At 55.8% G+C, this 17,615-nt stretch overlaps 3 protein-coding genes and 1 non-coding gene across 5 annotated transcripts; 3 read left to right on the forward strand and 1 right to left on the reverse strand.

Moving 5' to 3' along the window:
* The first annotated feature begins 1,861 nt into the window (after positions 1–1,861).
* On the forward strand, positions 1,862–4,047 carry LOC128627497 (uncharacterized). 2 transcript variants are annotated; one of them, XR_008391695.1, is made up of 3 exons: positions 1,862–1,941; positions 3,068–3,258; positions 3,725–4,047. XR_008391695.1 is itself a non-coding variant. In XM_053665613.1 (3 exons), exons 1-3 carry the CDS (start codon positions 2,442–2,444, stop codon positions 3,831–3,833), a joined length of 645 nt encoding a protein of 214 aa, XP_053521588.1. In that variant the 5' UTR covers positions 2,352–2,441; the 3' UTR covers positions 3,834–4,047. The 2 variants fall into 2 exon arrangements, 1 of the variants encoding a protein (XP_053521588.1); XM_053665613.1 differs by lacking the exon at positions 1,862–1,941 and adding an exon at positions 2,352–2,786.
* On the forward strand, positions 3,370–3,533 carry LOC128627500 (U1 spliceosomal RNA). The gene has a single exon (XR_008391698.1). It is a non-coding gene; the product is annotated as a U1 spliceosomal RNA (small nuclear RNA).
* Positions 4,048–4,866: 819 nt separating the features above from the next.
* IMP4 (IMP U3 small nucleolar ribonucleoprotein 4) lies at positions 4,867–8,924 on the reverse strand. Its single transcript, XM_037138693.2, has 8 exons — positions 8,824–8,924; positions 8,576–8,684; positions 6,719–6,802; positions 5,940–6,049; positions 5,734–5,866; positions 5,322–5,652; positions 5,156–5,229; positions 4,867–5,063 (listed from the first exon to the last, which is right to left on the reverse strand). Exons 1-8 carry the CDS (start codon positions 8,824–8,826, stop codon positions 4,951–4,953), a joined length of 957 nt encoding a protein of 318 aa, XP_036994588.2. The 5' UTR covers positions 8,827–8,924; the 3' UTR covers positions 4,867–4,950.
* A 708-nt stretch (positions 8,925–9,632) lies between these two features.
* Positions 9,633–13,469, forward strand: CCDC115 (coiled-coil domain containing 115). Its single transcript, XM_037138692.2, has 5 exons — positions 9,633–9,773; positions 9,859–9,962; positions 10,047–10,129; positions 10,776–10,907; positions 12,586–13,469. Exons 1-5 carry the CDS (start codon positions 9,663–9,665, stop codon positions 12,696–12,698), a joined length of 543 nt encoding a protein of 180 aa, XP_036994587.1. The 5' UTR covers positions 9,633–9,662; the 3' UTR covers positions 12,699–13,469.
* The last annotated feature ends 4,146 nt before the right edge of the window (positions 13,470–17,615 follow it).

Below are 17,615 nucleotides of genomic sequence, written 5' to 3' on the forward strand. Positions count from 1 at the left end.
CTAGGAACGAATGGGTTATGGTGCCCAGCCCCAAGTCTGTGACCCTGGCAGTAGTCCATGGGTAAGATTCCTCTCTGCCCGTAGCCCCTATGATCTTGGTAGTTGTCTTTTGTGCCTTTCCTTGTGGTTGCTTTAAGACTGAGAAAGTGGCCCCCGTGTCTATTAGGAAATTTATTGGCTTCCCTTCAACGTTCAGAGTGACCATGGGCTCCTGGGGGCCAACTGGTATAGAGCCCCGCGGGGGTCCTTTCCTCTAACCCGATTGGCCTGGCTCTGCGTTTAGGGCAATCTCGTTTCCAATGTCCTATTTCCTTGCAGTAGGCACATTGATCTTTGTTTAAGGGAGCTCGCCGTTGCTGGGCTCCATCCCTACCTTTCTCCCTCCGGCCAGGTTTCTGAGCTGCTATGAGGATCTTGGCTACTTCTTTTGCTCTACCTATCTCTGGGTCACCTCTGTTCACGTAAACTTTCTGAGCAATTTCTAACAGTCTGCTTAGGTTTTCTCCTTCAAAACCTTCAATCTTCTGTAGTTTCTTCCTAATATCTGACGTCGCCTGTGTGACAAAGGCAATATTGACAAGCCTGCGATTTTCTGGCGCTTGGGGGTCTAGGGGGGTATACACCCGGTAAGCCTCTAGAAGCCTCTCTAAATATGCTGCTGGGGATTCCTCTCTCCCTTGGGTGACCTCACTTACCTTACTGAAATTGGTTGGCTTTCTGGCTGCCGCTCGCACTCCCCTCAGGAGAGCTCGGCGATACTGGAGTAGAGCTTCCCTCCCCGCACTTGAATTTGCGTCCCAGTTCGGAGGCTGGTTGGGGAGTATATCCCCAACCCCCCTCCGGTTTCCTCCCAGTCCTTCCTCTTCCTCCCTCACAGCTTTTTCTGCCTCTCGGAGGATTCTCTCTCTCTCTTCAGAGGTGAAGAGTCTGGAGTACCTGCTGGTAATCATCCCACGTAGGCTGGTGGGTCCTAAAAGCGGTCTCTAGGAGGGAGATTAGGCCCTGGGGCTTATCAGAGAACGGAGGATTCTGAAGTTTCCAATTATATAAATCGCTGGTGGAAAAAGGGACATAGACTAGACGAGGGGGAGTCAGGGCCGGGGCATCAGAACCCGGTGGCACCTCCCGGCTCGGGAGGCAACCCATACAGGGTTCCCCCCCCTGGTGTGCGGGGGACTCATTAATCCTTCCCCAGTGGTGGAGTCTGGTTGCGGGGCAGGATTGTATGGCGGCGGGGCAGCTGGGGCAAGTAGAGGATCCTCTGGCTGTTCTGGCAGCACGGTATAAGCGGGGCTTCCCCTCCTCCCTTTCCGATGGAGGAGGTTTTCTTCCCCCTCCTTGTCTTGGCCTAGCTGCTACACAGACACTCCGCCGCATCCTATTTTTCCCTGACTGGCAACGGCGTATGTACCCTGGCCGATTGGTAGCTCTATCTACCTATACATCTATATAAATCATCTGGTCTGGGTGGGGAACTCTATAAACTACCCCTTGAACGGCAGAGAGGAGTGGAAGGTCAAAGGTCCCTTCAGAGGGCCATCCTACGTTGAAGGTTGGCCATTCTAACTCACTGAAGGTCCGGAGAGTTTCAGGGCCCGCCGTAACCCCGGGCCCGCTTCTGAAAATCAGAAAAATTATTCAGAAGGCATTCTAGGGCAGTACTTGGTGTTGAGCCTCCTTGTCCCATTTCTGATTCCCGGCGCAAGACGTCGAGAGCCTCAAGACCTAATAGGACTAAGACGATTAAGAGTCCACACACAAACACACAACGGGCTCCCCTCCACTCAGTCCACTCACGCACAAACAAGCCGTGACGCACAACTTCAGCTCTTTCACTCATTCGGGGGGCACAGGCGCTTCGCAGGCGCTTCTGGTTAGAGCACGGAAATCGAAAGTGATCTTCTGCCGTAACCTGAACGGGGATCCCCTACAGATACTCAGGTACTTACCGGGCCCTGCGTACGTCGGTTCTCCGAGGGCGGGTAAGATCCCGGACGAGCCCCCAAATGGACGAGCCCCCAAATGTTGTAGACAACCGGCGGGTGTATACACACTCTCGGAGCCAAAAATTAGTTTGGAAGAATTTAATTTTTTTTTTTTTGCCAAGGGGTCAAATGAAAAAATCTTTGGCCAAACTTTACCTGCGCAGGGGTGAACTTCCCAGATGTGACCAGAGCCACATAGCTACTCAGAGCTACCAGATGGAAGTCCCGCCTGGCTTACAGACTACGGGGCTTTTATAGGGCAGAGCAAGCAAGCGCGGGCTTACAAAAACAGATGTAGCGGTTAGCTATTTGCTAAGTTGAAAACGGGGAAGGTCCCTGATTGGTGGGTGATGATGCTGGCGGGCATCTTCTGGCGGGCCCTGGTTAGTTACCTTATTTGGCTAGGACTTTGAACCCTACCGTTCCAGGAACTGCAGATGCCTAACGGCTGTCTGTATGTTTCCACTAGTAATGGCTATTACAGCCACAGTCACTTTTCGGTCCTGTTTCCGCCTGGAAGCTGCGTGTCCCCCAGTTTCCACCCCCCCCCTGCAGTCTCAGCGCCCCCTGCTGTCCCATTGTGAGGACCAGCAGCCCCGGAGCTGGGGTCCCGCGGGTTCCGAGGAGGCTGGGACACCGCAGTCTGACCAGAGGCTCCGGGAAGAGTCTATTGCTGTGCAGCTACAGGGAGCCCCCCCCCCCCCCCCCGCATCTAACGTCCCCACCAGCGGAGACCTGCCGACCGGGACCGAAGTCAGAACCTTAGCCCATCACTGGCTTTGGCCCCCGAGGGAGGTGGAGGTTTGGGATCCTCGGGAACCGGGCTTGGGGTCTTCAGGAGGATGGGGCGAGGGGAGCAGTGGGTTTTGGTGACCGGCACACGTGCCTCTGACCCCAGCATAGCCGTTTCTTCCCGTTTGGGGCTGGTGAGGGCCTAGCCCCTTACTTCCCGGTGCGCTCTCGGGCCTCAACCCTGCCCTTCAGGCCCTAAGACGGCCGACAAAAACGGAAGGGACTTCCCTTTTGCTGGAAGGAAGGCGAGGCCACGCCCGAGCCCTGACCTACAACCTGTCTGGGGCCAGGACCGCTGTGTGCCGGGCGCCACCTGCGCCTGGCCGCTGGGTTCAGACCGGAAGACTGGGCGCCGGGGACGTGACGACGGCGCGCGGCGTATGCAGATGAAGAGGCGCGCAGAGGCTGTCGGTCCTACTGCGCCCGCTCCCCCTGCGTCCCGGATCCAGACGCCCCGAGGCTGTTTTTGCGGTGGGCGAAGGTAGAGGTCGGGGCGCTCGGGTAGGGAGGCGCGGCGGCGGCGCGCGGCCGGTGGCCGTGTGTGTAAAGTGAGGCGAGCGTGAGGGTGCGGCGGAGGCGGGCAGCACAACTCATACTTACCTGGCAGGGGAGACACCATGATCATGAAGGTGGTTTTCCCAGGGCGAGGCTTATCCATTGCACTCCGGATGTGCTGACCCCTGCGATTTCCCCAAATGTGGGAAACTCGACTGCATAATTTGTGGTAGTGGGGGACTGCGTTCGCGCTCTCCCCTGGCTCTCTCTGGTTTTCAAAGATAGACCGCAGGTGCTGGGACTTGTAAGTTAGTGTCCGTGGGGTCGGCTTGTTTTTGGCTCTGCTTGGCCACTTTTTCGCGTGGGTGGGCCGAGTGCGAGAGAAGCCTGTTTTTTTTGGGGTGGGGGAAGAGTGGCCGCTGGTTTTTGACCTCATATGGTCTTTCCTTCAGGCAGTGCCTTGTGGGCGTTGAAGACGGAGTTGAGGTTTTTGCTTCGTTTTCCCAGAAGACGAGGAAAGGTGTCCATTGTTTTCCTGCTAGTTATGCAACCCACTGGTGACTTCTCCTGCGGCCCCCAAAATGGGATCTGGTGTAGCCAACAGAGCTACCACCGCCCGTTTTTGTCTCCAGACTGTCCCGGGAAATGCCACCCACCCCGAGGGGTGGAGGCAGCCGGAAGGCCTGGGCCCGTGAAACGCAGGAAGCTCCCGCGGGAGCCTTTCTGTGTGGGGTTCTCCGAGGCACCTGGAAAGAATGATACTCGTGCTTTGCTTTTTTTTTTTTTTTTTTTTAACATAGTGGAGGCCACAAGACAATAAAAGTGGTTTGCACCTTCCTTCTTTTCGTTTTATTGAAAGATTGCACTTTTTAGAGGGTGAAAGGGCAGGAGAAAGATCCACCAGTTGCTTCTGTAGGCGTTCTGGAATCTCCCTAACTTGCAAAAGTTTTAATGGCACGTTCTTCACCGGAGAACTGAGGCTGCGGGAAGGGGCAGAGTCCCGGAAAGCCCTGAACTCAGGGGCACCCGGCCAGGTCCTACCCCTTGCTCCCCTTGAATGCCCCGGTGCTGCCTCGTGTACCAGTTGGGGCTTCTGCAGCGGCCTCTCCCTCCCCATACCCCAGGTAAGAGCCCTGTCCCATCTGCCATCACGCACTCCCCCAGCAGCTCGTGTGCATCATGCAGGGTCCCGACAACCCCCCCCCCCCCCCCCCCCCCCCGCGCCCCAGTGTGAAACCAGGGCCCTGGGTACAATGTGCTAGGCAAGTGGGCCCAGGAAGAGCAAAACTAAGGAGAGTGTGGGGCGTTGCTAAAGCGTCCCTGTGTCCGTGGTGAGTGGAGGTGTGCCTGTGAGCCGGCACACAGAGGGACCACCAGCACCCCCAGACGATGAGCTCTCTCACAGGGCCCGGGCTCCCCAGGGACAGTGCCAGCCCCCCGTAACAGCTCTGCAGCAAGCCAGCACAGCGGGCCTATGCTGTCCTAGGCAGTGGCAACACCAGGCCTGAGTGTCCCGAGCTGTCAGGTCCCCACGCGCAACCTCCCTCACAGGCCCCCTGACAGCAGCCTGGTCCGAACCACTCGGAGGCACACGTGGCAGTGTGGCAGACTTTATTTGGACCTGCCTTACCCACTGGCCCACGCTCACGCCCCACAGCTGATAGGGCTCGCTGGGGCCTCACTCTGTGCTCAGGAAGACCCTCTTCCGTGCGGTGTTGGTGTACGGGTGCCACCGCCACTCCACGTCTGCGGTGGCCTCCTGCTCCAGAGTGCCAAGGCGGATCATGTACACTGGGGAGGGACCGCAGAATGGGGACACTGTCACCCACACAGCCAGTGTGCCCCATCCCTCCCCCCGAACTAGGACAAAGCCGGAAACTCACACTTCAGCTCAAAGCGAGGCCCAACCTCAGTCAGCTCCACGTCTCGGTGGCTGGTCTTCCTATACACATGGTGCCTGGGGAGGGGCGGGCAGCCGTGGGTCAACCACAGACAGTACAGAGACAGGAAGGTCAGGATACAATCCCAGGGCCCAGCCCACAAACACACCGGAAGGAGATGTAGTCGTCCTGGTTGGCAAAGGTGATAACCCGGTGGCTGTCATCTTTGGGCACAGGGAACAGGTAACGCAGTATGTCGGAGACCTTGGCAGAGGGAAGGAAAACAGGGAATGCCTTGCCTGGCACCCCCTGGCCCCAGCCCAAGTCCCAACGCCCCAGACTCACCCGCTTGCCCAGGCGGGAGGAGAGACCGTGCATGATGAGGTGGGGTTTGGCTTCCGACACGGTGCCCAGGTTGGGGACGTCGTGCCGCATAACCACATTACACAGCGTGAAGTACGCAGTGGGGCCGAAGGGCAGGTGGCTGACAATGAGCCCCACTGGGGGGCCAGGCCGTCAGACACCGCGTCCGCTCTGAGACGGCCCCCCCTGCGAGGGCCGCTCCCACCCCCCAGCCTCACCAGGGGTGCCTCGGTGCTCATGGACGACCAGCAGGTCAGTAACCCCGTTAGCTTTGCAGGCTCGCACCAGCGCCCCCACCTCATGTCGGCCACGGTTCATGCGCTGGGCGCCAGGAAACACCAGCTTCAGCTCCTGCAGAGGCACCACGCTGGTCAGGACTCGGGCCGCTGCTACCCGAGCACCTTACAATCCCTGCTACTGGTACCTTTGCAAACATCTTGAGGCGGGAACTGGGGTCTCGGGAAGTAGTGATCATGACCTTAGGATCCTCAACCCCTGCCCATCGATATTCATCATCCACGTGGCTGGTTACACCTGCCAGCAGCATGAGGAACAAGAACATGACGTTACCCTGGGAAGTGAAGCACTACCTTGGGCTCAGTCCCGTCCAGAGCAGCACCACCTGACATCTCAGTGACGGAGCGCCCCGCACCCACACGGCTACAGGGTGGCCCAAGCCACAGAGGCCACAAGCACAAGGGCAAATGAATTTAGCTCTTTGATAGGATTTCGGTCACTTGAGCTGTACCAGTCACACAGAGCTAGTGGCCATTGTGTCAGCATTAAATCCCGACAATACTAAGGCCAAAGGCAACAGACTCCTATCTCTCATGACAAACATTTACAGAGTTTGTGATTCCTCAAACACTTGGGTGCCAACGAGGTGCGGAGAGCTAGGAGACCACCAGTGACCACGACGGACACTGTCCTGTCCCAGCGGCAGTCACATTCCAGTGAGGGAATAATTAGCAAAGTAAAGAGCAAGCTGGGCCATTGCACATGGGTCACATGTCGGGTCACATCTCCGTGGACCCGGGAGCACTCAGGACAGTCTCCTGAGGTGCCATTGGTGCAGAACCACAAGGACTGCCGGGGGACAGTTCCGGGGGCAGGAGCGGCAGAGCCTTTCCTAGGGTGTCTGGGGAAGGCTGGGGGGGCCAGCATGCAGGGAGAGGGGTGGCCCCAAGCGTCTAGGAAGGTTACCTTCACCGCCAGCGTCGTCAAACTCCAGGGAGCCCTGTAAGGCCAGGGCCTCCCTACGCAACTCGGTGGGGATCAGGCGGTTCTCTGCGGGGAGAGACAGGGAGACTGAGATGTGTGCGGGGGCCCTCAGTCAGCACCCACATGGGAAAAACACCTTTCTTCCTCCCTTCAGAGCAGGCAGATGACCCATAATTATTACGGAGTGGGAGGTACGGGACAATTTCTGCTTACATGCTAATCTGTTAACAATGGTTACAGGAGACTTAATTTTCTACGGTTTCCAAGTTTCATGGCTTGAAGGCTTAAGACTACCCTTTCCATAAAAAAGTGGACCAGAAATCCCAAATCCCTGAGGACAAAACAGCCAGTGGTGATGCTCTGGGTAAGAGGCTCCCCCTGTGGACTGCAAGGTGACCTGGCAGAGGGCAGGGCCGTGCACCCAGGCGGGGGGGTGCACCCGGGACCACGCTGGGAGCACAGAGCAGAGCACAGTCCCTGCACCCAGCGCTTCTAAGGGTGCCCTCGTGCATGTGCAAGATCCACACCTGTCAGAAACCTCCACTATACTCAACAGATTTTGGAAACGATGCTGAACAAAAAACATAAAGCTGCCAAAGAATGCGTACAACCTAATATACCTTTAAAACTGGAAACTGACCAATTTGACTTCATGATAAAATAAGTACTGTATGAGCACAAAGAAAAACAAGGAAACAGGTTATTTTTAAACAACATTCAATACTGTGGTTACCTAAGTTGTGGAAAATATTCCTGAATTTCAACTGCAAGAAGGAGGTGTACAGTGGCACTGTGTTGTTCTTTGGCATTATCTTTCTGTAATAATCACCTGCGTGTCTTTCTGTAATAATCACCTGCGTTTACATAGGAGCTGTAAACATACTTTTGCCCACCCCAGTATGCTGATCATTTTCTTTTTCCTTCTTTTTTTAATTCTCACTGAGAAAACATTCATTGCTTTTTGAGAAAGACAGACAGACACATCAATCAGCTGCTGCCCATCTGTGTCCTGACGAGATAAAGTGTGCAACCTTTTGATGCTCAGGGGACGATGCTTCAACCAACTAAGCCATCCTGCCATGGCCTGACCACTTTCATTTAAGATGGGCAGAGAGGTCATAGCTGTCCCCATTAAGCTGAGCATAAACACACACAACCACCAACACTTTCTGTATAAAACACTTAGGGACGTCAGAGAGGTTAAAATAACTGGGGATACTCAGTTCACCCACCCTCAGATAAAAAGCAAAGCTTCAGAGACACAAGAACACAACAGGACCCAAAATTATGTCACTTCCGATCAGGCGTGTGTGACAGACTCTTCACGTGTATGGCAAATGGAAAGTGAGAAAAACATTGTGAAGTTAGAGTCCTCTCTTACAACGCCAATAAAATTAGGTTCTACATAGATTAACACTTCAGAAATGCAAGGGACTCAGATTACCGCCGAAGGACAGTAAGATATGCTTATTACCTCGACCTACAGAAGAGAGCAAAGAGAAAAAAACCACACGGGGTTGGAGAATGTCTATAGGACCACGGTGAAAACTGTAAATCAGAGCTAGGCACATTGTAAACGAAACTGATCGGCAAGCTGTAAAACCTGGATACTGCAACACAAATGACAAGTAACTTACACCATCCTACGAAGGGGCACTTGCAAGCCAACAGGAAAACGCAACAGGCAAGAAAAATGGGCAGAGTATCTGAAAAGATGCCCAACCGCACTACCAGAGAAATGCTAAGTAAACGCATTCTATACCACTGGGTCTTTACTTCCGCTGGGTTTTAAAACGCCAACCCAGTCTTTCTACAGTCTGGGCAGCGGGGGGACTGTACCTTCGAGAGCACGCCGCACCTTCTCCTTCTTCTCCTGGGCCGCGCGCTGCGCCTCCTCGCGGGCTTTGCGGTACAGGTACTCGCGGCGCAGGCGGGCCTCACGGCGTAGCTGCGGAACAGTGAGGCCGGTCAGCCCCCCTCACCACGCGCGCCCAATTCCCGGGGACCACCAACCCCGAACCCATGGACCCCACCCCCAGATCTCCGCAAGCCCCCAACCTCCCAAACTGGAGCTCAAACATCGCTACCATACTGAGCGCCGCTACCACGTGGGTACAGAACTGCGTTGCCTAGGCCCGCGCACCGCAGCCCTCGCTTCCGCCCTCAACCAAGAAGGCGAGTAGAGGCTTCACTAAACGCTGCTGTGGTTGAGCAAGACCAAAGGTAAGATGGCGGACAGTGGATGAAAGTCGCGACACGATTGGCCAGTCCCAAAGCGCCTGCTCAAAGAGCAACCAATAGGCGAAGGAAATGTCAGGGTGTTGTGAGGGCTGCCATCAGTAATAAAGTCCGCTCTTGGCTTCACCATTTGTCGCCGTTCTGCGGGAAACACAATTTTAAATGATGTACCAATAAAATTGTAATTGGCGGCTCAAAATAACGCAACTATAAAAACTGCACAACGGTTGACCGTAGGGTCGCCTACCGCCTCCTTCTAGAACTCAATATAAAAGCGCTTTTCGCTTAAAATGGTCGCTATGCCTTCTTCCACCGCCGCAACAGCCCTACTTTTAAAATTCGGTTGCTTCAGGAGCGACTTCGAAGCACCTACAGCTCTCGCCGACGTTCTGGTCAGCCAGCCCTCTTCGAGTGCTGTGCACAGAACGCGGTTCCTCAGTCCCAAAATACTGCTAAGCTGAGGACGGCGGCCCTGGACGCCATGACCCCGCGGTTTCCGCGCCCACAACTGGGAACGCCCATTGACTGGAACCCGGCACGGTGGGCGGTGACTGGGCGGCCGGAAGGAGACTAGGGAACGCCCCCTTGTGGGCGAATATCGCGCGCCCATTGGTAATAACCGCAGCACCGTGGACGCTGATTGGGCGACCGTCGGGAGGCTGGCTCCAGACCACAGTACAGTGGAGTCATGGCGGCGGCTGATGTCCGGACGGAGTTAGACTCACTACTACTGCGGCTGCTCGCGGACCTAGAGGAGCTGGAGGCGAAGCGGGCAGCGCTGAACGACCGGGTGGAGGAAGTAGGAGCCTAGGGCGCGCGGGGGTGGGGGGCGGGCGGGGGTACACCAAGTAATCCGAGCCTCAGCGTTCCCCTCTCATGCATAGGGCTGGCTCTCGCTGTCCAAAGCTCGGTACGCCATGGGCGCCAAGTCGGTGGGGCCCCTGCAGTACGCATCCCACATGGAGCCCCAGGTGTGCGTGTGCACCAGGTGAGGAGCCTTGTGCGCTGGGACTGGGGGCGGCGGTGTCCGGGCCGGGGTGTCAGAGATCCATGCTCCCTTCTCGTTCTGCAGTGAGGAGCCGGACGGATTGCAGAAGTTCCGCGTAGTGAGAGCTGCGGCCGAGGCTCCGGAGGACGTGGGACCCCGCGAGTCAGGTAAGCCCCCCCCCCCCGCTTCCCTTCTGGGACCCTTCTCGATGTCAAGGCCAGAATACAGTCTCGGAGATTATTCTGTTCAGGCTATTGCGGTAGAGAGAGTACCCGCCCGGGTAGTGGAGATCAATCACCAAAATGATTTTGCTTTAGATTTTTGTATGGAGAAGTAGACGAGTTATAGGTGAAGTTTTTTTTTAGTTTTTTTTTTTTATGGTTGGGGTTGTTTGGCAATCAGGGAAAGTCCCAGACAGTTGAAAAGAAAATGTTTATGTTCATGCCTAGCCAATTTCAGAAGAACAAGGGGACAGACTTTCAACCTCAGCTACTCATTCATGAGACCAAGAACGGGGAGGTGGAGGGTCTCTGGCCTTTCAGCACGTTCTAGCAAAACGGGAAGGTCGGCGTGCAGCTTTGTCTAAACAGCGGTTGGTTTTATGAGAGTCATGAGAACCTGAACAGAGACTCCCGTCTGAATCACCAGTGTGGGAATGGCGGTTCTTTGTGGTCAGCTATTTCATGGGACGTGAAAGGCTGAGAGTTTCCAACCATCGGATTTTCCAAGATCAGAAGCTCAGAGTTCAGCATTGTGGCTTGGAAGATGAGGTCCAGGCAATAAGACCCCAGCCTCTGCCTTTTCTTTCTCCAGTTCTGCGTAGGCGCAAGGGCCTCACCAGGACCCCAGAGCCAGAGCCCTCATCAGCCCCCCGAGACCCTCTGAACTGGTTTGGGATCCTGGTTCCTCACAGCCTGCGGCAGGCCCAAGCCAGCTTCCGGGAAGGTGAGTGGACCCTTGGGCCCTCTGCCTGCGGGGAGTGCTTGCATACGGAGGTGGGGGTTGGGGTCAGTCTGCAGAGGGCGTTGCAAGCTTTCTCCACTGTGGATTTCGGTTGCACGGCTGCTTTATTTGTCTGGAATCGTCAACTGGGTGTTGGCAGTGCTCTGGGCTCAAGACAGGTGCTGGGGATGCAGGAGGAAATGAAAGGGACTGGCTTCCCTCATACAGCGCTGTTCTGTGCAGGAGAGAAAGACAGCCTGCAGCTGTGTGAGTAGTGAGAATTGTTATAAAAACAAGGTGGAGTGTGGTGGATGGAGTGGGATGGGGTGGGTGGAGGGAGCTGTTTTGTGCAGGGAGGCCTGCAAAGGCCTCTTGGAAGAAGGGAGCTTGGTAGTGGCCTGGGAAACCGTGTTCCAGGCGGACGGGCCAGCAAGGGCAAATACCGGAGGCATGGTTGTGTCTGGCGTGGCAGAGAAGAGGCCAGCCAGCTGCCCGGGCGTTGGCGCCACAGAGAGTGCCAGGAGCTGGGGTCACAGGGGTTTGGGTCCAGGAAATCTGAGAGCTGGGAGCAACAGGAATCCTATAGATCCTGGCTGGGACCAGACCAGAGCAGAGGGATTACGCAGGTGGCAGGGAGCAGCCGGGCTCAGGATGCAGGGGGAGGAGTGGGCAAGTGGTGGGACCTGAGTGTTTTGAGAGTAGAACCCCGCAACCCCAGGATTTGCTGACAGGTCAGTTTGGGATGAGGGAAGGAGAGTGGCGAAGGTGGAGCCTGCGGTGGCCAGCCAGGGCTCCTGGGAGGATGGTGTGGCCTGCACCCGATGAGGGAGGACTGTGGAGCAGCAGCTGGCAGGCGGGCAGGAGGTATTGGGTGTGGCTACATCCCCAGTGCCTTCCGTGGGGTCTGAGTGGCAGTTGGGCTCATGCATCTGGAGTCTGGAAGAGGCCTGAGCTGGGCAGAGAGAGTCGGGAGGGTAATTCTGGTGTTTCAGGTCCGAGGTGGCTGGTGCAGATGGGACGGTAAAGCTGAGGTGGGGTGAGAGCAGCAGGGGCCTGGAGGGTGGACCAGAGTCGGGGAGAAACCACTAGAGGAGAGTGGAGAAGAGCCCAGAGGGGAGGCGTCCCAGGAGCCAGAGGAGAAAGTGTTTCCTGGACAGAGTGGGTCAGACACGTGGCCAGCTCTGCTGTGGGACAGACAGGCTGCAGACGGGACTGGCCACGGGGCTGGGGGGCGTGGAGGCCCAGAGGACTGGGCAGCCACTATTCCAGCAGAGGCATCGAGCGGAAGTCACCAAGAGGTGGGTCCAGAGCATGGAGTCCTGTTGGGGGTGAGAAAATGGGTGGGAGGAGTGAGCCTGGGAGCAGTGAGGGGCTGTGACAGGAGAGGACAGAAGGAAGGAAGGGAGGGCATGAGGCAGCCTGAGGATCTGTGAGGGTTTCAGTTCCCCGGGGGTCGAAGAGGTGTTTTGCGGAGGCGGCGTTTTAGCCGAGGTCTGGAGGGGGGTGGGGGTGGGTCCAGTGAATTTCGGAGCAGCCGCTGCAAGGCCGACCCTGGGGTGGTTTAGGGGTAGCAGAGAGGCGGGGGAGGCTTGGATCCTGCCAGTCCCTGGGGTGCCCAGAGTCCCTGGAGTTGTGTGTCACACTGCAGACACCATGGTGACCATCTCTCCCCTTCCTCTAGGCCTGCAGCTGGCTGCAGACATGGCCAGTCTTCAGAGCCACATCAGCTGGGGTCGCAGCCGGCTCCGGGAGCTCCAGGAGAAAGTCAAGCAGCTCGAGCTCGGGGCCGCCTGACCATGGTCACAGAGGAAGGCCACAGGTTCAGCCACCCTCCCTTCACAGGCTGTCCCCGCCGTCTCTGCCCCACCCCGCCAGCCTCAGTCCCTCTGGTCACACGTTTCCAACTTTGTCATGTATGAAAGTTTGAAGATGTTCAGAGTCACTCCTTTGGTGATACCACGCCAGTCCCCGTGCTGGGACACTCCGCGTGGGGGGTCCAGGCTGTCTGGTCAGTGCGTGCTGGGGCAGCAGGGCCCTGTCATGCGGGATCATTCCTGGTGACACCACACAGCCTGCAGCGGGAAGGACAGGTCGGTTCTTCGGTTTCACTTGATCCCAGAACTGATCTGATGGGTGGGTGGGATTCACTGCTAACAGATGGGGCGTGACCCCACGTCAATAAGGACAAACGCCTGCGCAGACGGGCGTCCTTGGCAGGTTTTAAGTGAAAAACAAGATCTGACCTTGGTTTTGAAATGACCTCTAGGAAGAGAACCCAGGTTTTTAAACACCCGCCGTATCCAGGAGGCTGAACCTTCTAATTTGTTGAAAAGCCGATTGTTTGTCCTGTCGGGAGCGCCGTGTCCTCACTTAGTTTTCCTAGTGGGTTGTTTGTATTTAGCACAGTTTCTGAGGAGCCGGCTTTTATGTCTGGGGAAAATTGGCCCTTCGTTCGTAATATCAGTGGTGTAGATATTTTTTCTACTTTGTCCTTTAACTTTGTTTATGGTGTTTTTTTTTAAAAACTTTATTGTAAAATAAAACACATTCCATTACTGAACCACACAGCAGTCAAAAAGCTTAATGAATAATTAAGGTGAAAACTGTAGTAACCATTGCTTATGTTTTTTGGTCAGTGTTCTTTTCTTTCTAAGTTTTCTTAATAGAGTAGAATTTATGCGTTAGCTCTTTTATGATTTCGCTTTATGATTCCTGGACTCGGGTTGTAAAAGATGTGGGGCGAGCCCTACGTCCCGCTTGCAACGAGGAGTCCGCCCTCCCACTGGTGGGAAGAGAGACATCGCCTTTCCCTCCGTCCGGTCCAGCCTGCACTGTGCTGTGCTGCTTCCTTGGTCTGACTGTCAGCTAATCCGCAGGTGCCACACCCTCAGTTCTGGGCCTTTCACGTACTCTGTCGTGGCCGTTGGGCCGGTTGGCAGCTCGACTGGGGGGGTCATTTTTCAGCCACACTGAGCTGAGCTGTCAGTGAGGGGCCTCCTCGGGTCACTCAGTGGGTGCTGCGTCACTCAGTGGGCGCTGCGTCACCCAGTGGGCGCTGCGTCACTCAGTGGGCGCTGCGTCACTCAGTGGGCGCTGCGTCACCCAGTGGACGCTGCGTCACCCAGTGGCTGCTGCGTCACTCAGTGGGCGCTGCGTCACTCAGTGGACGCTGCGTGGCGAGGAGAAGATGCCCCTCCCCACAGCCAAAGGCGAACTTCAGACCGCCGCGCCACGGGGAGGTCTGGGGTCTGGAAGGAGGAACGGAGAGGCGCCCGTGCTGCCGCTGCTGCTGCTGTGGAAGAGGCTCGTGTGGAGCCCAGGTCCCAGTGGGGTACTTCATGTTGATTTTATTTTTTAAAGATTTAAAACTGTACTCCAAGGCTATAGCAATTAAAACAGTACGGTATTGGCATCAAAACAGACATACAGATCAGTGGAACAGGATAGGGAACCCGGAAGCAAACCCACACCATTGTGGTCAGTTAATATTTGACAGAGGAGACAAGAACATACAATAGAGTAAAAGTTTGCTCAGTAGGTGGCGCTGTGAAGGTCGGAGGGACGCACGGAGTGAAACTGGACCACCTTCCACTGCGCACAGGAGTGAACGCAGCAGGGACTGAGGACTTCCAGTCCTAGACGAAAAGATAGTAAAACCGTGGGTATTTCTTATCGCAGTATTTTTTTCTGACATATTGCCTCAGGTAATGGAAACAAGAAAAAACAAATGAGACTACATCAAACTAAAAAGTTTTTGCACGACAAGGGAAATCAAAAACAAAATGATGCCCTAGCTGGTATGGCTCAGTGAACTGAGCAGCGGCCTGTGAATGGAAGGTCGCAGGTTTGATTCCCAGTCCGGGCATGAGCCTGGGTTGTGGGCCAGGGCCCAGTAGGGAGGCAACCACATGGATGTTTCTCTCCCTCCTTTCCCCTCTGTAAAAGTAAATAAAAAAAATTTTTTTTTAAAAAGGAAAAAACGGCCCACTAAATATTTGCCAGTGATATATACATCTGATGAGGGTTTACTATCCAAAATTTATCATGATCTATAACTCAAACACCTAAAAAACAATCCAACTTAAAAACAGGCAAAGGCCCTGAATAGACAGCTCCAAAGAGGCCAATGGACATATGAAAAGATGCTCATTGTCACTAGTCATCAGGGTTGACTAGGAACACTCAACTGCGGGGAAGCCGACACAGTCTTGCTACGGGCTCTCCAAGGAAACCATTGGGCAAACACCAGGCAGGCGAGGAGCCATGCCTGGTAAGGGCAGGGGAGAGAAACAAGGGCCAGCCCCGCCAGCTTGGCCAACAAACGGGATGGCCGCCGCAGCCCTGCCCAACGGACCAGTGAACCGGAGGCCTGCACAAAAGAGGGCTCTGGGTCCGGGTATCACTCAGCCTGAAAGCAGCGGGTCTGTGCTCCTGGGTCCCAGGGCCTGGAAGGGCTAGCGCTGCACACACAGCTGAGAAGAGTGGACTGCAGGCCCGCCCACCCGGTGGGGGACAAGGACGCACCGCTGGCCAGTCGCACCGACTGTGGCCTCGGTCTCACGCGTGTCCTGCCCACATCTCGTTTGCTGGTTCCACACTAAAAAACAAGAAGGGACGGACGGACGGACGGGAGAGAGGGAGGAGGATGGGAAGGAGGCGGAAACCTAGCTGGGACCTTCAGGGGCTTAACGCTGTGTGCCGCACCCAGGGGCTGTGCCGCACCCAGGAAGCTGGCTCCCCCAGACGCCACAGCACCGGCTTTTCCCAGAACTGTGTGCGGTGCAGGCCCCACCTCTGCTGAGTGCACCGGGCCTGCCCACCGTCCAGACATGGTGGGTAGTGGGGGACAGCTCGCCGGGCTCGGTGTCCCGGACGGTCCACGTGGCCAGCCTTGATTCAGGCCGAGTCCAGGAGGAAGAGAGGCCAAAAGGGGCCATGAGGGCAGGAGAAAGGAAGGAGGGTTCCAGGGACCAAAGACGGCCAGGACGCCCAAGAACAGGGGTGGTGAGCAGGAAGAACTTTGCCACCTTCCTGAGAACGGATATTTAGACTTAATTCTCGGAGCTCACAGAACCCCTGCTGTACAATGTCGGGTAAATGACTTAATCTCTGCAGACTTGTTTGCCATACTATCAAACACCCACCTCCCAGGCGGCTGTGAGGATTAAACAAAATAACCCAAGTGAAGCCCGGGCTGGGGGGGGCCTGGCGTGGGGTCCAAGCTGAGCAAACACCAGCTTCCTCCCCTCCCCTCTCACCTGGGCTTCGGATTTCCGGAGCTTGTCTGCCAAGCTGTTCGGAAGAAACCCAGGGCCACAGTGCACGAGGCCGGGAGGGTTGCGCAGTGGGGCAGAGGACAGACAGGCGTGGGGAAGGGAGACCAAAGGTGTGCGGCCCCCCGCTGGCCTTCCTGAGACCTCACTAATGAAGTCTGCCCTGTGGGAGCCCCGCTTCCCCAACGCCCACTTTCCCAAGGGGTCTGACTCCTGCTCCCTCGCCCCACTGGGGCTGTGCTCTCCGCTCACACAGAACTGCTTAGAACGCCTGTCCTGCCGCCTTTCCGATGCGTCTGGTGCCCAGTGCAGGCTGCGGCTCCCGGGGCTCAGTCAATGTTAGTGCAGTTACTGCGGCTCTGCTCTGGCAGTCTGCGCTGTAACCAGGCGATCAGACGTGGCCGGATGACAGTGAGCTAGATCCAGGTGGCCTGTTTACAGCCCTATGACTGCTAAGCAACGTAGAACTAGCCCCTCTAAATGCTAACTTGTGTGGCATGTGAATCATATTTTAATAAAGAGTAGAAAAATTAATAGCCCTCACTGGTGTGGCTCAGTGGGTCAAGCGTTGCCTGGCAAACTGTAAGGGCACTGGTTTGATTCCAGGTCAGGGCACAGGCCTGGGTTGCGGGCGAGGTCTCCAGTTGGGGTGCAAGTGAGAGGCAACCCATCAATGTTTCTCTCCCTCCCTTCCCCTCACTCTAAAGATAAATAAGTAAAATCTTTTAACAAAAGAAAAAGGGAAAATAGATAAAACCATACAGGTGTCCTGATATGGTGTCTTCTGAGGCTTATAGCACCACCTAGATCTTCCTGTGGAAAATGTTGAACCTGAATCAGAGCAAGCCCAGGGCTCGCTTCAGGCTGCAGGAAGTGTGGGAGCAGAAGGAACAATGGTAAGTTAAGATACACTTACCAGAGCAGGTTGGTTGGTTCTTGTATGTACCCTAATCAGGGAGGGTTCAAAGTTTAGTTTTTTATTTTTAGAGAGAGGGGACGGGAGGGAGAGGAGGGAAGGGAGGGAGAAAGAGAGGGAGAGAAATATCCATGTGAAACATCAATGTGTGGTTGCCTCTCACACACCCCCTACCTGGGACCTGGCCCACAACCCAGCCAAGTGCCCCAACTGGGAATCGAACCAGTGATCTCCCTGCTTCACAGACAAGCACTCAGTCCACTGAGCCACACAGCCAGGGTTCAGAGTGCTTTTAGGAATAAACAAGTGAAGATGTCAGTAGACTACAGAGCTTCAGGCCTGACACAGCAGGGTCTTCTGGGGGGGGGGGGCAGCAGGGGCGACCGCGGAGGTGGTCCCCAGGAATCTGCCAGCAGCGGGAAGGGTAGTGAGTGCTTCGGATGGAGGGACAATCCACCGCCCAGATCTGGAGCTCCGAGCCAGCTGCGTGGAAAGCACCGGGAGACACTAAATGTCTAGATT

This window comes from Artibeus jamaicensis, unplaced genomic scaffold, assembly GCF_021234435.1.
Source record: "Artibeus jamaicensis isolate MK-2021 breed Jamaican fruit bat unplaced genomic scaffold, CSHL_Jam_final contig_415, whole genome shotgun sequence".
NCBI classification, from domain to species: domain Eukaryota; kingdom Metazoa; phylum Chordata; class Mammalia; order Chiroptera; family Phyllostomidae; genus Artibeus; species Artibeus jamaicensis.

Coding starts and splice junctions, on each gene's coding strand:
- CCDC115 (XM_037138692.2), top strand. CDS start 9,663: ATGGCGGCGGCTGATGTCCGGACGGAGTTAGACTCACTACTACTGCGG. Junction 9,774..9,858: donor TGAACGACCGGGTGGAGGAA/GTAGGAGCCTAG, acceptor TCTCATGCATAG/GGCTGGCTCTCGCTGTCCAA. Junction 9,963..10,046: donor CAGGTGTGCGTGTGCACCAG/GTGAGGAGCCTT, acceptor CTCGTTCTGCAG/TGAGGAGCCGGACGGATTGC.
- LOC128627497 (XM_053665613.1), top strand. CDS start 2,442: ATGTTTCCACTAGTAATGGCTATTACAGCCACAGTCACTTTTCGGTCC. Junction 2,787..3,067: donor GGCCCCCGAGGGAGGTGGAG/GTTTGGGATCCT, acceptor GTCTGGGGCCAG/GACCGCTGTGTGCCGGGCGC. Junction 3,259..3,724: donor TGTTTTTGCGGTGGGCGAAG/GTAGAGGTCGGG, acceptor TCTTTCCTTCAG/GCAGTGCCTTGTGGGCGTTG.
- IMP4 (XM_037138693.2), bottom strand. Junction 5,867..5,939: donor GCCTCAAGATGTTTGCAAAG/GTACCAGTAGCA, acceptor GTGCCTCTGCAG/GAGCTGAAGCTGGTGTTTCC. Junction 5,653..5,733: donor TGAGCACCGAGGCACCCCTG/GTGAGGCTGGGG, acceptor CTGGCCCCCCAG/TGGGGCTCATTGTCAGCCAC.